The sequence below is a fragment of the Lactuca virosa genome, chromosome 7, assembly GCF_052849685.1.
Source record: "Lactuca virosa cultivar CGN04683 chromosome 7, Lactuca_virosa_CGN04683_v6, whole genome shotgun sequence".
In the NCBI taxonomy this organism is placed as follows: domain Eukaryota; kingdom Viridiplantae; phylum Streptophyta; class Magnoliopsida; order Asterales; family Asteraceae; genus Lactuca; species Lactuca virosa.
In genome coordinates, this window is record NC_136432.1 from 173650526 (window position 1) to 173672605 (window position 22080).

Here is a 22080-nt window from a genome sequence, read left to right on the forward strand (position 1 = left end):
AATACCTTTTCTTGTAAGAGTTTTTTAAATATTTTTATTGAATTTCTTAATCTTTTAATAGCAGTAACTCTATTTCTGTTTAAAGAATTACAATTTATTTGAACTTTATTACTCATAATTGTTGTCTATAATTTTGAAGTTCATTAATAAAATCAGATTTAGTAGGACTTGGTAAACTTGTATCACTAGTTTGATCTTCTTGATAAAGAGGTTTAGGAATAGAACTAGAATAGTCAACAGTTTTTAAATTTAAAGACTTTGATTTTGAAAACGAAGATTTAGAAGTACCAATTTCAGGAATAGAATTAGTAGAAAATCTAGATGATGAAAAATTTATAGAAGAAAAATTTATATCAACTGAGCCATCATTATGCTCAATTATATTTGAAATTTGTTTTGAAGAATCTAAAGATTTTGGTTCAATAACATTTTGTAAATTCCAATTACATGATTGAGTAATTTCTGACCATTTAAGTCGTTTAGGCATATGAACTTTTGTATGATTAGTATTTGTTTCGTAAATAATTGTTTCATTTCTTGGACTTGACAAACGGGTTTTTGGTTCTAAAGTAGTTGTCATGGTTTTATAACAAACACGATAAATGATTGCTAAAGGTTTAGAGTTTATATGGTTATCATCATAATCTTGTTCTTTATTCATGATATTTTTACCAGTATCATATTTTTTAGATAATATGCGTGAAAATCTACTCATATTTGATTAATTTTAGTTTAAAGATTTTATAAGAAAACTTACTTGTTCTATTTAGGATGAACAGAGAGGGCATCGGCCCAACGATGATTGTGGTCCGGCTCCGCGACTTACCATACTTGCACGTCTTACGCTAATCCAACCAATCACTGGTCTGGTCTCTGTATCATTCTTAACAAAACTCATAATTTTCTTAAAATTCTTCAAACAAAAATTAACCAAATAACAAACAGAAATATCATACATAACTATCAAAAATAGAACCTAGGCTCTGATACCATTCTTTGCGGAACAAATTAACTAGTAGTTTCAGATATTTTTTGATGATAAAAATCATACATTAGTTTATAAAACTGTTTTCTATCTTTGCTTATAAACTTATGATTACTGATTAGAACTTGTAAAGCTTTTAATTGATTACAATAATAATGACGATTAGCTTGTATCTTTGAATCAGACATGATGAATAATAAAAGAACAAAAGTTATTTAAATATTTCAAGCATGAATTTGATTAACTTGATTATTATTAAATGCGAGTATTATTTTAACAAAAATTTCAAACTTTGTAGAATTAATAGTTAGAATAACTCGAAATGAGATTGCCATAGAGATAATACAACAATTGAATAAAATTTTCTATATATTACCTTCTTTTAAATTACAATCAGAGCATCCGTCTGGAGCAAGTATGATTTGAAAATCTAAAGATTTTGAACATCTAGAAGTAGATAGGAGAACACTTTTCTTAGACATGAACTAAACATTAGAGAGAAATTTAATGAGAGAAATTTTTAGAGAACCTAGAGATGATTCTAATTAAAACATATCTCCTCAATATATAGGAGTCTTGGAGTCTTGAAATATCTTGAAACGGGAAACCGAAGGATTACCGGATCAATCTTGAGAATTATTGAATCAACTTGCATTTGTCGGAGTGTAGATGTGGCAGACAAAACTGTAAAGCTTTTGACAAATTGGCATCATATTTTGTCATTTTTTGATAATGGAAAATCTTCTTTTGCGATAATGGAGCATCTTCTTTCATCTTTGTAAAAGTTGTTTGTTTTCTTGTAATAATTTAACATCTTATCTCTGCAGAGGATTTGATAATATTTTTGATAATTGATGTACTCACACAGTGTATAAATTTGATAACAGTAAATACTAACACACACAGTGTATAAATTTGATAACAGTTGAATAAATACTAAGACAATTTGATAACACGTAGTACTACCCCCCTTGAATAACAAACACTTTTGCAAAATACCTAAAAAGGGATGACACCAAGGGTGGAGGGTGAAATACGAAATGAAAGAATACCTTACATTGAAGGTATAACACCAAAATTAAAAATTTAATTAATCTGCAAATGGATCATCAAAAGGATCTTGAGCATCTTGAAAATTATTTTTGACAGATGAGGGAGAATTTTCTGAATTAGTTGGAGAATTGCGAATTTCTTGAAGTAATTGTTGTAGATCTTCAGGGGAAGAATTTGCAGCGGCACGAATTTTGCTAATAAGATTAGCATCTGGAGAAGATAGACTCTTGATAAGATTCGCTTCAATTTCTGGCTTTTGATTATACATTGATTGATAATGATTGAAAACAGCCTGCTCGTTTGCTTGAGAAATTGTGACTTTATCCCACCATTTTAGACGAAATTGTCTATTGAGCCAAGGGGGATTTAAGTCTGCTGCTTCTTAATAAGAGAATGTCCAGGACATGATCCATGGAACTTTGAATAACATGGTGAACTGTAACAAATATTCAAATTCTGGGATTTGTTGAATAAATAGTTCTTTGAATTTAGAAAATCCTTTGAGAATTTCAGTGGGTAAACAAATAGGAACAAGTCCCATATAACGATACCAATTGACAAACCATCTGGGGTATTCACAGTTGAAATTTTTATCAAAGAAAATGAACCATGAATGAGAATAGTTTCGAAGAAAAAATGCTTTAGTCCAAGCTTCTTGGTAATCATAATATGAATATCTTGGATAAGCAGGGAATTGATAAAGGGGTTTTTCGAAGGAAAGATTGGATGACCAATTTTCTGGAGAAATGATTTTAAGAATTCGGGCTTTGCTAAAATCAACAGATCCTTCCTTATTATTAGAACGGTGATCAATCTGAACAGATCCAGATTCTTGTAGAATGGTTTGATAATATTCTCGAGATTTGTAAGAGTTTTCATGAAAGGTTTTTCCTCGACCAAAGAGGTGTTCAGTAAGAACATGAAAACCTTGATTAAGCTTAAGGATTTGAGAATCTTCAAGTATTTGGATTTTCAAGAGATTTGGATTGAGAACATAAGGGGCTTTATTTGTAGGTTTAGGATTTGTTGAAATTTGTGTTTCAGAAGGAATAGGTTTTGAAAAAGGGCTAATTGATTGAACTGGAGAAATGTTTGGAGTAGCTAGTTTTGATTGTAGCATGTTTGAATAAAGTTGAGAATTTTTTTCAATTGGAGTTAATGGGGAAAAACGATTTTGACTTGAGAAAGGAACAAGCTTTTGATTAACTGGTTTCTTGTCTTCAATCTTGGAGGAAGACGATGAACTCATTTTCCCTGCAAAAATTCACGAGAAAGAAAATCTGGTAATGAATTGCTTTCTCCTTTTATAAATTCAATATCGAAATCAAAATTGCCCAACAATGCTTGCCATCTAGCAAAAATTTGTTTAGAAATAATATTTTTAACATCCTTTTCTAAAATTGATTTTGCAGATTGACAATCAATTCTTAATAAAAACTTTTTCATAAATAAATCATCTTCAAATTTAGTAATACATAAAACAATACTTAAAATCTCCTTTTTAACAGTTGAATAATTCTTTTGAGTATTATTCCAAGCACCTGAATAAAAACGAACCAATTGTTCTTCAGAGGAATTTGATAATTTTTGTTTTAAAATACCTCCAAATCCAATATCACTAGCATCAGTTTCGACTATGATATTAGCATGAGGATGTGGTAAATTTAAACAAGGTAAAGAAGGAATTTTTTGTTTTATAAGTTTAACAATATTAGTATGTTCTTGAGTCCAAGGTTCTGGATTGTTTTTTAATCTATTATAAAGAGGTTTGCAAAGAGTTCCTAAATCTTTGAAAAAATCATGAATATAATTTAAACATCCTAGAAACCGTTGAAGTTGTTTTTTATCTATAATTTCATCAGGAAATTTATTAGAAAATTCTAAACTTCTTATAATAGGTTTAATAGTATTATTAACAATGTTATGTCCTAAAAATCTAATTTCATTTTGAAATAAATGCATTTTCTTAACTGAAACAGCTAAGCCATTTTTATAAATTAAATCATAAAACTGATTTAAATGTTTGAAATGTTGATCAATAGATTTTGAAAAAATAAGAACATCATCAATATAAACAATTGAAAAACTATTTATAGGAATGATAATATCATTCATAACGTTTTGAAATTCAGAAGGAGCATTCTTTAAACCAAAGGGCATAACGTTCCACTCATAATGTCCAAAAGGAACATTAAAACTTGTTTTGTATTTATCTTCTTCATGAATTTGAATTTGCCAAAAACCAGATTTCATATCGAATTTTGAAAATATTTTTGAATCATAAAGTTTTTTCAATAAATCTCTTTTATTAGGAATAGGATATCTAATCCAATCTAAAACTTTATTTAAAGGTTTATAATTGATAACTAATCTTGGTGATCCTCTTTCTAATTCAGCAGCATTCATAACATAGAAAGCTGAACAAGACCAAGGAGATTTAGAAGGTCTAATTAATTTTTTGTCCAATAAATCTTGAATTTCTTTTTTACAATGAGCTTCTAATTCATTATTCATATGAATAGCTCTTGATTTTGAAGGAATATCTTTTTCATTAAAAGTTTTAATATAAGGTAATTTGACAATATGTTGTTTTCTGTTCCAAAAGGCGTTTGGAATATTTGAGCAAACATTATTTTCAAACTTTTGTTTTAAAGCTATAATTTTGTCTTGAATATACTTATCTTGTAATTGATTATGTATACGAAAATCATTAATTTCATTGATAAGGTAATTTGCTTGTTTTGTTTTATAATTAAGAATATTAATAGTTGAATAAGACGGAGGTTCATAAAATTTAAACATAATTTCTTTTCCAAAAACTTTAGTAATAATTCCATCATCTTGAACCATAAAAGGATATAATTTAGTAATAAAAGGTGTTCCTAAAATTAAAGGAGAAGTAAGATTTTTTACTAAAATTAAATGAGTTTTATAACAATAATCTTGATTGTTACAAATATGAACATCGGAAACTTTATAATTTATTTTTAAACTGGTTCCTTCACCTCCAGTAAGCCTAGAAGAAGTTTTTTCATAAAATTGAGTGGGAAATATACCTTCTTGTATACAGTTCATATCAGCACCACTATCAATTAGAGCAGTAATATCCATTTTAAAATTATCCTTTACTAAAGTTATTTGAGTATTCCATTTTTGAGAAATTTGATCATTTATAATTCTTTCGATAACCTTTTCATCTTTATTATCATTATTTTGAGAATTAATAATATTTTTTCCCTTTTCAAGAGTTATAATTTTGCCTTTAATTTCTTTTATGTCTTGTTTAACTGATTTTAATTCTTCTTGAAGTTCTTGCATGGAAATGGGTTTTGTTTCAGAAAATCTTTCATATATGTCCTTTAAATTAAAAAATTTTGTATTATCTGAAACAGAATTTTCATTCTTGTTAAGCATTTGTTTTATTAACAGTTCTTGGATATTTTTATCTTTAATGGAATCTAAATTTTTTAAAAGATCTTTGTCATTGTTTGTAAGGACATTAATTGAATAATTACAATTACATTTTCCAACACATTCACATGTATCAGAATCTTCCGAACTTGAACTATTTTGCTCTAAAATGTTTAAATCATTTTCTTGAAAATCGGAAAAACTAGAATCAGAATTGGAATCAGAATTTAACATAATTTTTCTAATTTGTTCTTTTAATTCTTCCGAAATATTTAATTCATTAATTTTTGTTTTTGCATAACAATTATTAGCATTATGACCATTACGACCACATTTATGGCAAATAATAATGTCTTTTGATTTTCTTTTAGATTTTTTATTAGATTGTTTATAAGGGTTTTTTGATGTTGAAAATTTATTTTTCTTATAATTCTTATAATTTTCTGTTTTATTATATTTCTTTTTCTTGAAATATTTTGAAGACTTTTTATTATATTTTTTGGTTTTTGAAGTAGACGGACCTGTTAATGGTTGATAACCATATTGTTGACAAAAATTTCCTAATTCATTTTTACTATTAATTCTATCATTTTTAAGTTTTTCTTTAAATCTAAGGTCAGCACAAATAGCTAATCCTTCCTTATTAATATAATTAATTAAATCTCCATAAGTTAGGTTTTGATAAGGAATTGTATTATTAAAATTTTCTCTTAATTTTTGTCTAATTCTTTCGGCAAAAAGTTTTGGAAGTCCAACAATAAAACGTTCTTTCCAATAAGATTCTTTACAATCAGGTCTTGAAAAAACTTTAACGAGATAATTATCTTTGTACCATCTGAAATCAGTTAATTTTCTACAATGTAAGTTCATTAGAATTTCAGAAGTTCTTTCTTGAAAAGTAGTAGGATCTCCTACAAAGTTTTTGATTATAGCAAAAATTAAAGTATTAACCATATCATCTTCTTGAGTTTGAATAGGTAAATTATTTTCTTGTTTTATAACGGTTTTCTTGGCAGTTATTATAAAATTCTTTTCTTCTGGTGTAATATAGAAATCCCACCAACCTTTAAGAGTACCAGTAAACCCAGAAATAATAATATTAACAATTTGAAGTTGAGTATTATTGTGAGACTTGTAAGCATTAGCTGCCATGGTCATTTCTTGAACAATATTAAGAATTTGATGTTCAGAGTTACCATCGATATTCCATTCGTAAACAGAGGTACCATCGTAAGCTGAACGATCATATTGAAAAGCTCTTTCTTCAATTTGAACATCAGGAAGAGAAGGTCTATTCCAATAATTTTTAATAGTTGGTTTTGGATTATTACCAAAAGAATTAATCTTATTTAATCTTGAAAAATCATTTGTAAGCTGATTTATATCATCATTATCATTTATGAATTGTTGAGTAAGATTGTCTAAATTTAATTCACTTTCATTATTACTTTCGTCAGATTCGTCAAAAGAGTCATTATTTGTTTTTAACATATTTATAGATACGTTTTTTGAAATACGAAAATTAGTAAGTCTTTTTTCTAATTCATCAATTAAATCTTTATTTCCAAGATTAAAATTTCCATTTATTTGATGAGGAATAAAGCTGACATTACTAGAGCTTGCTATATTATTATAAAATTTTTTTGTTTCAATTTTATTTTCTTTTGATAACTGTAAATTTATAGTATTTTCTTCAATCCTACTTAGTTGATCTGAAATAGTTAAAAGAGTTTCATTCGAATAATTATTTTGATAAATAATATTTTGAAAACATTTTTCATTTGTTATCTGACTCGGAACTTTAACTAAAGGAGTTGCAATAAAATTATTATCAATAATGATTTCCTTTTTTGGCGGATATTCAGAAATAATTTCTTGATTAGTAATAACATCCTTGTATGTTTTTGAAGAAACAGGAAAAACAGTTTGCATTTTAAAAGGATAATCTATATTATGTTTAGGAACATAAATCAATTCGAACCATTGAAAAAACGGAGAGTGAATTTGATTTGATAAAACATAATCTTCCCAAAGACCAAAATGTAAAAATCTTATATAATATGAAAAGTTTTCTTCATGCCAAATTCTTTTTGTATTATTATAATCTTTATAATATTCTTCTTCTTTTAAATAATCAAAATTAACATATGAAGGTATTTTAGAAATATCTATATTAATATTCATTTTAACAAGTTGATTGATTTATTCTGAAAGATATATTTTTAATAATACTAAGTTGAGCACTAATAACAATATATTTATTTTTAATCATTTTTGATAAACAATATATTATCTCCTTTTGAATATTATAATTATATGTGTCCTTTTCAATATTAGATAATTTAATTTCTTCGTCTTCTTTAAGTTGTTTAATTCTATTTATTTCTTTAGAAACGCTTGCAATAATTTGTCATCTAGTCTTTAATAAATTATTCCAAAAAGTATTATTATTACAACAACTAATCTGTCTTTTAGAACTCATTAACACGTATATTTAGATAAATTTGTTAAATAATTATCAAGATGTATATTAAAGATTTTTAATACTGCTTTTATGTTATTAATTTCTTGTTCTAATTCTAATAGTTCCTTATCATTAATTATTAAATTTATATTTTTTAATTCTAATACCTTTTCTTGTAAGAGTTTTTTAAATATTTTTATTGAATTTCTTAATCTTTTAATAGCAGTAACTCTATTTCTGTTTAAAGAATTACAATTTATTTGAACTTTATTACTCATAATTGTTGTCTATAATTTTGAAGTTCATTAATAAAATCAGATTTAGTAGGATTTGGTAAACTTGTATCACTAGTTTGATCTTCTTGATAAAGAGGTTTAGGAATAGAACTAGAATAGTCAACAGTTTTTAAATTTAAAGACTTTGATTTTGAAAACGAAGATTTAGAAGTACCAATTTCAGGAATAGAATTAGTAGAAAATCTAGATGATGAAAAATTTATAGAAGAAAAATTTATATCAACTGAGCCATCATTATGCTCAATTATATTTGAAATTTGTTTTGAAGAATCTAAAGATTTTGGTTCAATAACATTTTGTAAATTCCAATTACATGATTGAGTAATTTCTGACCATTTAAGTCGTTTAGGCATATGAACTTTTGTATGATTAGTATTTGCTTCGTAAATAATTGTTTCATTTCTTGGACTTGACAAACGGGTTTTTGGTTCTAAAGTAGTTGTCATGGTTTTATAACAAACACGATAAATGATTGCTAAAGGTTTAGAGTTATTTTTAAATTCTAAATTCTTTGTTTCAACAGTTAAAACCAAAGTGTCTAAAATATTTTTGTCAAATAATCCTACAGAAAAATTTGGATAACAATTAAAATAAATTGGTCCATTTGCGATATTTGTTTCTGCCATAGCTAAAATAGAATTTTGAAAATCTGTATGTCTTTTATCTCTTAATATTAAGAGAACAGGAGCATCAACACCAATTCTAAAAAGAGGTTTGATAGCAATTTGAACAAGACCTAAATGAAGAAATTTATATTTTTGTCTATGTTCAAAAATAGATCTTGATGATAACAAATTTATATTTTGTTGGTCTTGACCAATGGATAGGGTTTGTTCAGTCATTTTAATTGAGTAACTTTGAAAATAATCAAAAGTCCCTATTCTATAAATTGTATTTATATTTGTTTTAGGTATAGTCCAATCATTTAAATTTTGTTCTATATTATCAATAGTTTCTTCAATAGAGTTTATATGGTTATCATCATAATCTTGTTCTTTATTCATGATATTTTTACCAGTATCATAGTTTTTAGATAATATGCGTGAAAATCTACTCATATTTGATTAATTTTAGTTTAAAGATTTTATAAGAAAACTTACTTGTTCTATTTAGGATGAACAGAGAGGGCATCGGCCCAACGATGATTGTGGTCCGGCTCCGCGACTTACCATACTTGCACGTCTTACGCTAATCCAACCAATCACTGGTCTGGTCTCTGTATCATTCTTAACAAAACTCATAATTTTCTTAAAATTCTTCAAACAAAAATTAACCAAATAACAAACAGAAATATCATACATAACTATCAAAAATAGAACCTAGGCTCTGATACCATTCTTTGCGGAACAAATTAACTAGTAGTTTCAGATATTTTAACAAGTTGATTAATTTTAGTTTAAAGATTTTATAAGAAAACATCCTTGTATGAACTAAACATACAATTGTTGTATTATCTCTATGGCAATCTCATTTCGAGTTATTCTAACTATTAATTCTACAAAGCTCGCATTTGTCGGAGTGTAGATGTGGCAGACAAAACTGTAAAGCTTTTGACAAATTGGCATCATATTTTGTCATTTTTTGATGATGGAAAATCTTCTTTTGCGATAATGGAGCATCTTCTTTCATCTTTGTAAAAGTTGTTTGTTTTCTTGTAATAATTTAACATCTTATCTCTGCAGAGGATTTGATAATATTTTTGATAATTGATGTACTCACACAGTGTATAAATTTGATAACAGTAAATACTAACACACACAGTGTATAAATTTGATAACAGTTGAATAAATACGAATTACATTGCTAAAAGAAGCTAAAACTAGAAAGTAGCATGTGTTTTATATATATATATATATATATATATATATATATATATATATATATATATATATATATATATATATATATTTCACTAAATTATTAGTGTCTACGTGCTGCTTTTCACATAAAAACTATGTGTTTTATATGTGTTTAAACCTGTAAATTTGTGTTTGGCCTGTGTAAGACACGAAACACGAATTTGAAATTTGTATCAACATGAATAAACACGAAACACATTTGCATACGATCATCTTATGGCTATGGAGCTTAATTCATGGTGCGAGACTTTTTTTTTATATTGGAATTTTTTTTGATATTGGAATATATGTGAGACTGTTGAGAATGACATAGCTAAGTGTTTTAATGACATAATAATGGATTCTATAAAGAAACCTCTTCTTAAATTTCAAAGATGTTGGTGTTAAGAGTCAAGATGTTACACAAGTTCCAATTCAAGAATCTCAAAAAGTCCTAGAAACTCAAGCATTAGAAGAGGAAAATAATAAATATGAGGGTATATATGACACCCAATAAGTGAAGAGGAAGAAGCCTCCACACAGTATTACTCTAATGAAATTACATAAATAAGTGGTTGGTAAGCATGGTCGTTGGATGAGTGCATACAAGACACTTATGTTAGATTAAAGTGTTTGATATCCTTTTTTTATTAGGTGCATGCCATTGCGTTGGCTTTTGCTGATAACTATTTGGGAAAATGTGTGTGATAGCACTTTTTTGATAAGTACTTGTAAATTTGTAAACATTATGGCTTTACTTATCGTGAAAACAATTTGGTCAATTTTTTTTATTATTAGTCGTAAGTACATAAACTGCATTAAAGTTATTATGTAGTCATTTGGGTAATTAAATTGTTTTGGACTTTTGGTCAAGTCATTTTGGATATCAATTTATTTTGGTCAAGTCTAGTTGTTTTGGTTATTTTAGATATCAAATTGTATCGGTAAACCTACACCAATTAAAAATTTTAAGACAAATTATCCATACATTGATTAGGTTGAACCAATAGTTACAGTATAAAAGAAAAACACTAAGATCAAGTTGTTTTTGTCAACCTACCATTCCATACATCATTTTGTCATATACATAAATATTAAAATTAAAACCAAACAAACCCAAAACCCAATCTTCCAACTTCCAACAACAATTCCACCATCTTCTTGCATAACTACACCTTCCATAGGTTATTGTTCCATAATTTATGCAGGTTCTTGTTCCACAAATTCTGAAAATAGTTTATGGTTCTCATCATTTTGTTGTTGTGTAATTATAACAATATGTCTTTGTAACCATTGGTTTGGTAATTCAAGGTCTACCCAAACAAAGTACTTGCAATCCTTCACTTCACTATGCATTATACCTCTGGGTTAATCTAAAAAAACCATATGTATACAAATCAAAAAAATATATTATCTTTTTAATTCAAGTGTAACATCTTCAAATTTTAACTTCCTTACCTTGAATTGTGGCAACCAATGTATTTTCTTGTACGGTTTTTTTTTAGGAGTCCACTTTCCAAATGCATCGCCATAGTCACACCTACTCATCAAACCTTGGCTACCTGATCAATTTGCTTCCTTGCAATCTAGGGCTTAAATATTATAAAAGAGCAATAATTGCAATATATTATACCCCAACAACCACATAAAATTTTCATTTAATGACTAGGATTTCATCTCAACATTTTAACCAGGTGAAATACGGGTTACTAGACAAAAAAGTGATTTAATTTTTAACCCGGCAACCAATCATTTTCTGTTTAAAAGAAAAAACTTTTCCGTTCCTTATTACCAAAATATTAAGATAATCCTAACTTATGTAAGAATGTTGTATATCTTTAACAAGGACCGATATAAAATTTATGACGTTCTTGAAGGGAACATTATGTAAATTAATCTGCTAGTGCTAGTCAACAAGTTTAAAGACGTAAAGTATCGAGTTCCCTTCTCTTTGTAAGTTTCACCTTTCATCTAACAGAGCAAAAGGAATTGGCGATGGCGAACAAAAAAGGCTCGAAGATGAACATCGCAATCATTCATCCTGATCTCGGAATCGGTATGCACTCATCACAAACACGAATATTGAACAACTATATAATTTTGCTTTACTTTGTTTGAATTTGGATCGCATGTTATCCCTTCAATTTCGACTATGTACGTTCGATTCAGTTTTCGGTATCGTTCTGTGCAAATTCTCGTATGAATCCTTGTAATTTTCAACTTCTGTACATATTCGATTCCGGAACAGTAGATTGTTTTGCTGAAAAATTCGAAAAAGAACTTTTCATCCTCTCCAGCTCTAAATCACTGTTCCAAACTACATATAGATAATCAGCATAGGTCTAATTCGCTTTAGAATCAAACATTTGTTGATAAAATTCTGTATTTCTCTGATTGTTGCAACACAATTTTAGAAAACCTAGAGAAACTACATGTAACTAATTTAAGAGATTTTAGTTAAATTCCATACCCTTTGATGTGAATCTAAACGTTTCAATAGTTTGTCCCCTCTCCAATCCCCCTCCCCATTAATCATTTGGACAATCAAAAATGAAAAGAACTTCATCTTTTGGAACGCATTCAATTTAATATGTAGCCATAATGTTTCCTGGTTATGATATCTTGCATTTCTAATTGTTTAGGAGGAGCCGAAAGGTTAATAGTTGATGCAGCAGTTGAACTTGCATCTCATGGACATAATGTTCACATTTTCACATCACACCATGATAGAAATCGGTGTTTTGAAGAGACACTTTCAGGTAACAAAAATTTATCAAATTCTCTCCACAAATCTATTCACAATCTTTAATTCCTTCTTCCTTTTTTATACATCCAGGTACATTTGCAGTTACAGTTTATGGATCATTCCTTCCAAGACACATCTTCTATCGTCTTCATGCAGTATGCGCGTATCTTCGTTGCATATTTGTTGCCCTCTGTGTCTTATTCAACTTTCCATCTTTTGACATTATACTTGCTGATCAAGTCTCTGTTGTCATTCCAATTTTAAAGCTCAGAAAATCCACAAAGGTTTGTAAACTTGGACCTCAAGTATTGTTATAAATGTCATGTGATATTTTATAAATTGATTCTTCTTTCAATCTTAGGTTGTTTTCTATTGTCATTTCCCTGATTTGTTGCTGGCTAAATACACAACTCTTCTAAGAAGAATATACCGGAAGCCCATAAACTTTTTAGAAGAATTAACAACAGGAATGGCAGATTTAATACTTGTTAACAGCAATTTTACAAAATCAACTTTTGCTGCAACATTCAAGCGACTTGATGCTCATGGGGTAAAACCAGCTGTGCTTTATCCAGCTGTAAATGTGGATCAATTCAGTGAACCAAATGCTTATAAGTAAAGATTGGTATCTTTCTTGGTATATTTTGAAGGTTTTATTCTCTCTGGTTTTAGCTTCATATTTTAGATTTCTGATTTTGCAGGTTGAATTTTCTTTCAATTAATCGTTTTGAAAAGAAAAAGAACATAGATTTGGCAATATCAGCTTTTGCAATGCTTCCTTCTCCTGATGTGACATTGACTATTGCAGGCAAGTCAACTCAACCAATTAGATTTTTACATTTGTCAACAAACTTATCACATTTATATCTTTTTTAGGTGGATTTGATGAGCGATTGAGAGAGAATGTTGACTATTTAGACCAACTAAAAGTATTGGCTGAAATAAAAGGTGTATCAAACAAGGTCAAATTCATTACATCTTGTCCTACATCTGAAAGAAACACTCTTCTCTCTGAGTGCCTATGTGTTATTTATACCCCAAAGGTGCGATTATAAATAAGTAAGTTACATTTTTGGTCCCTGAGTATAGCTATTCTTTCTATTTTGGTCCCAAAAGGTTTTTAACTTGCAATTTTAGTACTTATTTGAGGTTTTTGTAACGTTTTAAGATCAAAATTGCAAAAACTAGCTATACTCAGGGACCAAAAATAGTTGTTTTACTTTGAAAAGGGACTAAAAGCGTTACAAGAACCTCAAATAAGGACCAAAATTGCAAGAGAAAACCTTTTGGAACCAAAATCATAAAAATCAGCTATACCCAAGGACCAAAAATATAATTTACTCGTTATATGACACAAAATATTAAACATTTCAAAGTTATTGGTGTTAATTAGGGATATTGTTAGAAAAGTCCCAATATTTTCGGAAAAGTTTCGCTTTAGTCCCGAATTTTATTTTTTGAACAGAAAAGTCTAGATTATTTCATTTTGGCTCAAATTAACAAAAAAGTCTTTTTTTTTTCTTTTAACAGGAAAATGACATATTATCGTGTAAAATCAAATAATCGGGACTTTTCTGTTCAAAAAATAAAATTTGAGACTAAAGTGAAACTTTTCCGAAAATATTGGGACTTTTCTGACAATTTCCCATGTAATTAGGATGAACATTTTGGAATTGTTACATTTTTGGCCCCCGAGTATAAATGACACAAAATTTCAAGAGAACTTTTTGGGACCAAAATAAAAAAATTAGCTATACTCAGGGACCAAAAGTGTAATTTATAACTATCAATGAAAAAAAATCATTGAACATTTAGAAGTTATTATTGTTATAATTAGGATGAACATTTTGGGATTGTTCCATTGGAAGCAATGGCGGCTCATAAACCGGTGATAGCTTGCAATAGTGGTGGGCCCGTTGAGACAGTGATAGATGGTGAAACGGGTTTCTTGTGTGACCCGACCCCACAAGGCTTCTCATCAGCCATGGCTAAGTTTTTGGAGAATCCGAGGTTAGCAGAAACAATGGGTGCAAAAGCACGAAAACATGTTTCCGGAACATTCTCTACCAACACCTTTGGCGAAAGATTAAATCAGTATTTGGTGGATGTAGTGTTATCAAACAGTAAACTACATGTAGAATAGAAAGCAGAGTGATTAGATTTTATTTTGTTACTTAAGTGATACATGTAGGATTTTATTTTTATCTTTTGTTAGGCCACTAAAGTTTTATTTTTTTCATCCAACTATTTTGAATTTTGATTATGGATTCGGTTTTTGTTTGATTTGTGTATATATGGTTTAATAGAAGTTATAGAACCATGTTCTAGTTGATAATTGATATATATATATTTATGTTATTGATGTAGTTGGCTTTTACTTGACATTATGTTCTAGTTGATTGTTGTGTTTTACTTGTTTGTGAGACGAATGTTTGATGGTATTAGGTGCCAATTTTGTATATAGTGAAATTTATAGACAAAATATTAGGTACAAATTTTGTATATATATTGAAATTTATCATACTTATTCATGTGGAATCTATGCATTGGAATTTGGAAGTTGGAACATCTACTCCTCCAACTGACTAATCATCGTCAATGTTGCTCTCAACCTATTGCAAAAAAGAAAAAGTCCATTTTGAATATAGTTTCGAGGACTAATATTAATACAAAAGATAATCATTGATTAAAGTTTTTCGGGTTATAACTTGTAGACATCGGAAAACATGTTAAACTAATCTAAAAACTAGTCTTGTAAAGCCTTGAGAATGCTATTATTTTAGATTAGTTTAACATGTTTTCCGATGTCTACAAGTTATAACCGCGAAAAACTTTAATCAATGATTATCTTAGCACCTCTGATCTCCTGAACATCATATCTGGCTTTGGTGGTTGAGGTTTTGGTTGTTTTTCCTCAATCAATGCTTCTCTCCCAAATAAAAAACTAGTAGGATACAGCAAACATTTCTAATTTTGACAGTTCCTCAAACAGAAATATTATCACCACATCTCTGTAACATACTTTGCTAAGCAACATACATGCAAAGTCATCATGTGCAACATCAAAGTTGCTTCAGATTTCAGACTGATTCGATAGATTTCAGTGTATGCAAATCACTCAGAGTTATATAAAAATAATAGCCAACTACAAAACTGCATCATACCTAACTACCAAACAAATACCAAATACCAAAAAGGACACACAACTTGGAAATGTATTTGCAATTCGGAATGGTTTCCATTTCGGTCATTTTTTTCATTATTTAACATATCTATAAAACCAAACATGACTCGTGTAACCAACATAAAACAAAAGACATATGAAATACATAATTTAATCCAAAAAATACCCCATTTTATAAATGTTATTCGGATTTTGGATTAGAGTTTGCATTTCGATAATGTTTTAGTTAGAACTTCAACTATAAAATGTGGGACCCAAAAGTGTAACACTAACCTGGTTCATCGAATCTCCTCTGGTGAGAATCCGTACTTTGTTTTCATCGGATTCATTGAGAGAATAAGGTGGTGTTTGCTTTGGATGAGGTAAAATGTTTTCAATCTTTTTTCATGTTTGCGGAATTAAGATATGGTCCAAAAGTCTTTTTCCATATGTTCATTAAAAATTATTTGTTTTTTAAAGTCTCATAAAAAAGACGGGTGGTGTTGGTGTTGGCGGTGATAGTGCATAGTGGTGTTGGTGTTGGTTGGTGATGGGGGTGACAGAGGTGGTGGTGGTTGTGACGATAGTGGCGGTGGAGGTAGTGGTGGCGGCGGCAATGGTGGTGGAAATGGTGGTGGCAACGGCGGTGTCGGAGGTGGCGGTGGAAAAAAGATATCACATTAGAGTTAGATATTAGAAACGTTTTTAAAATTTAAAAGCTATTTTTTTGTCTTCTAAAAAAAGAGATCAAAATGAATTGAGAAATTAAATATCCTCCTACATTTTATTCCTAATGATCCTCCTACCATATAAAATGGTGACAAGTGGATTAAATTAGTATTAATTTCATTAAATGTGTCATTAAATTTGACACATGTCAACATTTGATATGGTAGGAGGATGAGTAGGAATAAAATGTAGGAGGATATTTAATTTCTCAAATGAATTTTATGTCTTTTTTCTGTTGAAAAACAAAGTGTTTTTCTTAAATATTTTTTCTCGCGTAGACAAAAAAAGTCAAAAAGATATTTTGCCAAAAATATACACACCACCTAAATGTTGTTTTGAGAAGCGGTCGGTACCAGTTACGTATATATTTGTAAAAGAAGGGGAGACCATATAAACAAGTAAGAACACCTTGGTGTGAGGGGTCTGAAATGACCCATTTTCGGGTTATAAGGTCATTTTGATGAAAATCAAAATTTTAGATATATTTCTATAATTCCATAAAATATAAATTCATTTATGTGATTATCCATAAAAAGGATCTCATGTTCCTTTCTATATATAAAACCCGCATCCATTATTACAATTATTATTATTTTAATTTCTTATGAGATAAATGTAATTAACTACCCTATTATCCATGTAGACTTGTAGTACCATCATCTCTATATAACCTCTACTCTTGTGTCACAAAGTTGGAAGTACAATTTCCACTTGAAAACAAAACAAAACCGAAAAGATGGAAGACTTAAAGATCGATGAAGCAATACAAAAGGTTGGAGAAAAGTATAGATCATTCCTCCATGAAGAAGCTAAAAACACCCATTGGAGGCATGGTGCTCCTCCTACCTATGATGCTGTTAACCAACTTTTTGAAGAAGGTCGAACCAAGGTTTGATTTGTTATCATGCTCTTTAATTTCATTATTTTTTGATTAAATAGAAGCTTGTATTTTGTGTTTCTTAGTTGATTTCAATTTGCATATGTATTAATTTATGAAGGAAATTAGGTTGACATGTCCTTCTCCCATGAAAATCTTAGATTAAACATTTAGTTTGATGGTATTTCTTCTTATTTTCTATACACTAAAAGTTATGGTTAAAAAATCTCTATTTTTCTTTGTGTTTATGTTTATAGCTTAGATGATTTGTGTAATTGAATTATTATTTTTGTTGGATCAATCTATGTATACAGAACACCTATCCTTGCTTGTTTGTTTCATGTTCAAATATGAGTATGACCTTTATGATTTATCTCTCATATTTATGATATTTATGGAGGTGTCCATGAGTGGTGATTATCATTTATCCTTTTCATATGATTTACTAAATGAATACCCAAAATAATAATAATAATAATAATAATAATAATAATAATAATAATCAAACCTATCTCGGGCGATAGAGGCAACCGTCCAGAGTCCATCATTCAAATGGGCCCAAAAAATTTATGGACTTTATTATTATATGTTAGACAATATCGATCTTGAAGATATAATTAATAATTTTACATCTTAAAAAGATATAAGAATTATTTTTCTTTAAATATATGGATTTTTGTAATAAAAAATCTTATATTTAGAAGCTAATATAAATAATTTTCTTACAATTATTGAGGTATTATAAAAACAAGTTTTGAACAACCTTGATAATAATAATAATAATAATTTAAGAAAGTTTCTAATTTAAACATGATTAACCAAATAGTCCATCGAGGTATAACATCAAATTTTCAATCTTTAGTTCTAGTGATTTTAGATCATCTTGAATCATAATCATTATGAACAACAAAATGTGTGGTCTGAATTTTCTTTTATATTGAGATAAAGAAAATAAATTTGTAGCAAAGAAACACGTTAACTATAGTATATATTATGCTGTGTAAACGAGGTCACATTAACCAAAATACGTTAAATATTATATATTATGTTTTTGTGTGTGCTTATTCTTGCTTATTCCTCACAATGTTTACCATGTTCAAAGAAACATCAAGATGCGATTTTTAGCCTTGTATGTAGGTATGGGAAAAAGGATCACTAGAAGAAACTGTTCAAAACGCAATAAAGTCATGGGAAATGGAGCTTAGCCACAAGATTCGGATAAATGATTTTAAGACCATTAATCCTGATAAGTTCAAGCTTATTGTCAATGGTAAACTGTCTAAATTCAATTACCATTTCTTAAATAATTCCTTTTTTTTTAGATTTTGCAATTGGATTATTTTTAAGAATCTATAATGAAGTACGATTATTTTTGCTAAAAGGCAAACACAAGGGTGACCAAATAGGTAATTAGGCTTTTACATAATTAATTTCGTAATTATTCTCCAAGGCAGGTTACAGGATAATATTAATTACTAAATCTTTTTATATGTAATGAAATAAGAAATATTCGACTTTCTATATAATATTTAAGGTTGATGGATTGACATAAATCATGAAAAATGTCGTATAAATTAAATAATCATAACAAGGACACGTAGATTTTGCTTACGCTAACGAAGCAATATTTTATTACATCTCTTTATAGTTTGAAAAGCATACACATTATTTGTATGGTGACAATTCTTGACATGGTTCGTAACATAGCATGAACCCGATACAGCAATAAACGTGTTACGATTGAGTTTTTTTGACTCGTCAGGTTTGCCTATCGATTTATTTTATTATATTAAAAAATAAAAAATATATTTATTAAATAAATAATATAATAAGGAATAATAAGTAAATATATGATATTTAGATTTTTTTGTCCACGGCCCACGAACATTTAAACTCGTATAATTAAACAGGCTATACAGAGACCTGTTTATGGCTACTCTTGGTTAGGGTTCAGCAAAACACATAAATATTTATATGAGTCGTATACATGTTACTAACCCGGATACAATACAAATGGCACCCTAATTATTTGTCCATACACCAACAAAAACATATTATTAAGTAGGTTAAGAACCGAGTTAAAATTTTGATTTATTATAAAACTAAAAGTTACTATGCCACAAAGTTAGACGTTTTTTGGTAGTATACGTTATTTTTTAATTTTTATTTAGTCTATAAAATTCAAGGTTCTAAAAAGCTCGTCATGGTTCCGCCATAGCACGTCATGGCTCCAAGGCTTGTATGTGCCGTCAAACTTTACCAAAACGCCGTCATGACTCATATATGTGTATAAAAATGAATAATAATAGAAAATACATTTAAAAATATGAATTATATACAAACTTGCCGCCTTAAGTCACGCCTTATAAACGACGTGGCTCGCCAAGCCTCGAAAAAGCTTGAAGTTTGACATTGCCGCCACTTACGTTATTTAGATCCTTGATAAAATCCATAAAAATTATTATTTTTTAATTGTTCAAACAATCTTTATCAAATTACATTAAAAAATTAATAATAAGTCAAAGTCATCCAAAAATGGTCAAATCAGGGAGGGAGGGATTGTCTGCAGAGGAAACACTGAAGGTGGGAAGTTACAATGCATTGCTGAAGAGTACACTTCCAGAAGAGTACAAGTACTATAAAGCTGAAGAAGAAACCTTCGAATCCTCTCACGACGTTTTCCGATCGGCGTTTCCTCGTGGATTTGCGTGGGAGGTGATCAGCGTTCATTCCGGACCTCCGGTGATATCGTACAAATTCCGGCACTGGGGTTACTTCGAAGGTCCCTTCAAAGGCCATAAACCTACCGGCGAAATGGTTGATTTCTACGGCATGGGCATCCTCAAGGTACTCTTCGTTTCTCCGACTGAAATAAGTATAATTTCCGATGTATAAACTAAAATTCGATTTGGTTTTTGGATGAAATCGGAAGGTTGATGAATCGTTGAGGGCAGAAGATGTTGAGATCTATTACGATCCGGCAGATCTTATCTCGAAGCTGCTTAAGGGGGAGTTGATCTCTGAGGAGGAAAACACCGCCGCGGATGCTTCTCCGGCGAACACCGGTAACTGCCCATTTGAGAAGCAAGCATGATCCATCGAGATCTGATCAATCAATCTCGATCTGTGAAAGTCTGTGATCTTCTAGTGTGCGTCTTTAATTTTAGTATTGGCCGATTGAGAATCAAACTTGAAAGAGTTCGATCCAGTCTGTGGTGTGAAGATGAATATATACTTTGAATCCTTCTAAATTGTAGAATGGATCAAGATAATAACCAAATCACCATGCATCTGTGTTGCTGTGTATCTTGTAACTTTTTTTTTTTTTAATGATTCAAATGTGCTCAAAGTTATGTTTTAGTACACAGACTCTCTTAAACTACATTTATTTACAAAAGAAAAATAATATTATTCTAACAATATAGTTTGTAGGGTTATTTAGAGCCTATATTTTGATTTTTTTTTCCTTTTTAGACATATTTTTTTTTCTTTTTCGAAAAAGACACAATTTTTATCTATAATTTGTTATTGAAGTTTTTTTTTTTTCACAAAAACCCTATATTTTGTATTTTCTTTTCCCGTTAAAACCTAAAACATTTTTTTTTTCAAAATAAATCCAATTTTAATTTATTCTTTTTTATTTTTTAAAATGTATATATTTTTATTTTATAAATATAATATGTGCTTAAAAAATAGAAATTAGATGAGTGGCTTTTTAAAATATTTGTCAAAGATAAAATAAACTAGATAAAAGATTAAATGCATATATATTTTTATTTCATGCTTAACACCTTTAACCCCTCTACTTCCAACTTGTTCAATAAGTATTTTAAAATTAGATGAGTGTACAATTTCCATATATGGGGAAATTGTTACAATTCAGTCTTCCTTCCACCAGCTAGTTTCTATAATTTACATTACTTCCCCTAAATTCCAGCTTTTGTTTATTAGGTATCTTATTTAAGAAGATTACACGACCTATATTAATATTTGAACTCGTTAACTTCTTACTAAATATGATCATTAGTTATAAAAATTATTTCACATATTTACGAATGTTACACAATATTATACACAATCTTTAACTCTATAAAAACCATATGGAGATTCATATTTCTTTGTCAATATTTCCCAACAAGACATCAAATGAGATGGATCGCCTCAGTCATCGAACTTTAGGCAGGAAACTGAATTGATTTTTTATAACAGATGCAACATAACCTCCGGTACTATCTCCTATTGTTTCCTTGTATGACTAAGTAAGTTAATACTTATATAGCTCCAACAGCTTTGGGTATAACATTTGTTCTTATATATTATGATCATAGTACTAGAAGATATTGTCGATACTAAAACCTCAATCATGAAGTTACAAAAAATAATTATTTTTAGAAAAAACCTTGATCTAAAGTAAAGAAAAAAAAGTGAAAACCAATTATTTTAAGTGATGATATCATTTGTGTGGAGAGAATACAATATACAGTAAGATAATATCTTTCATCAAACTTAGAAAATATA

The 22080-nt window shown here is 28.9% G+C and overlaps 2 protein-coding genes across 3 annotated transcripts; both read left to right on the forward strand.

Annotated features, from left to right (window-relative positions):
• Positions 1–11984: 11984 nt before the first annotated feature.
• Positions 11985–15113, forward strand: LOC145125890 (UDP-Glycosyltransferase superfamily protein). Of its 2 annotated transcripts, none has more exons than XM_079061300.1 (7): positions 11985–12103; positions 12690–12806; positions 12884–13077; positions 13155–13408; positions 13495–13601; positions 13670–13836; positions 14631–15113. In XM_079061300.1, the coding sequence occupies exons 1-7, from the start codon at positions 12043–12045 to the stop codon at positions 14934–14936; spliced, it is 1206 nt and encodes a 401-aa protein (XP_078917426.1). In that variant the 5' UTR covers positions 11985–12042; the 3' UTR covers positions 14937–15113. The 2 variants fall into 2 exon arrangements, with proteins under 2 accessions (XP_078917426.1, XP_078917427.1); XM_079061301.1 differs by having other exon boundaries at positions 13670–13755.
• A 2232-nt stretch (positions 15114–17345) lies between these two features.
• Positions 17346–20922, forward strand: LOC145123971 (pathogenesis-related family protein). The gene is made up of 4 exons (XM_079059164.1): positions 17346–17574; positions 18700–18832; positions 20111–20409; positions 20495–20922. The coding sequence occupies exons 1-4, from the start codon at positions 17422–17424 to the stop codon at positions 20654–20656; spliced, it is 747 nt and encodes a 248-aa protein (XP_078915290.1). The 5' UTR covers positions 17346–17421; the 3' UTR covers positions 20657–20922.
• The last annotated feature ends 1158 nt before the right edge of the window (positions 20923–22080 follow it).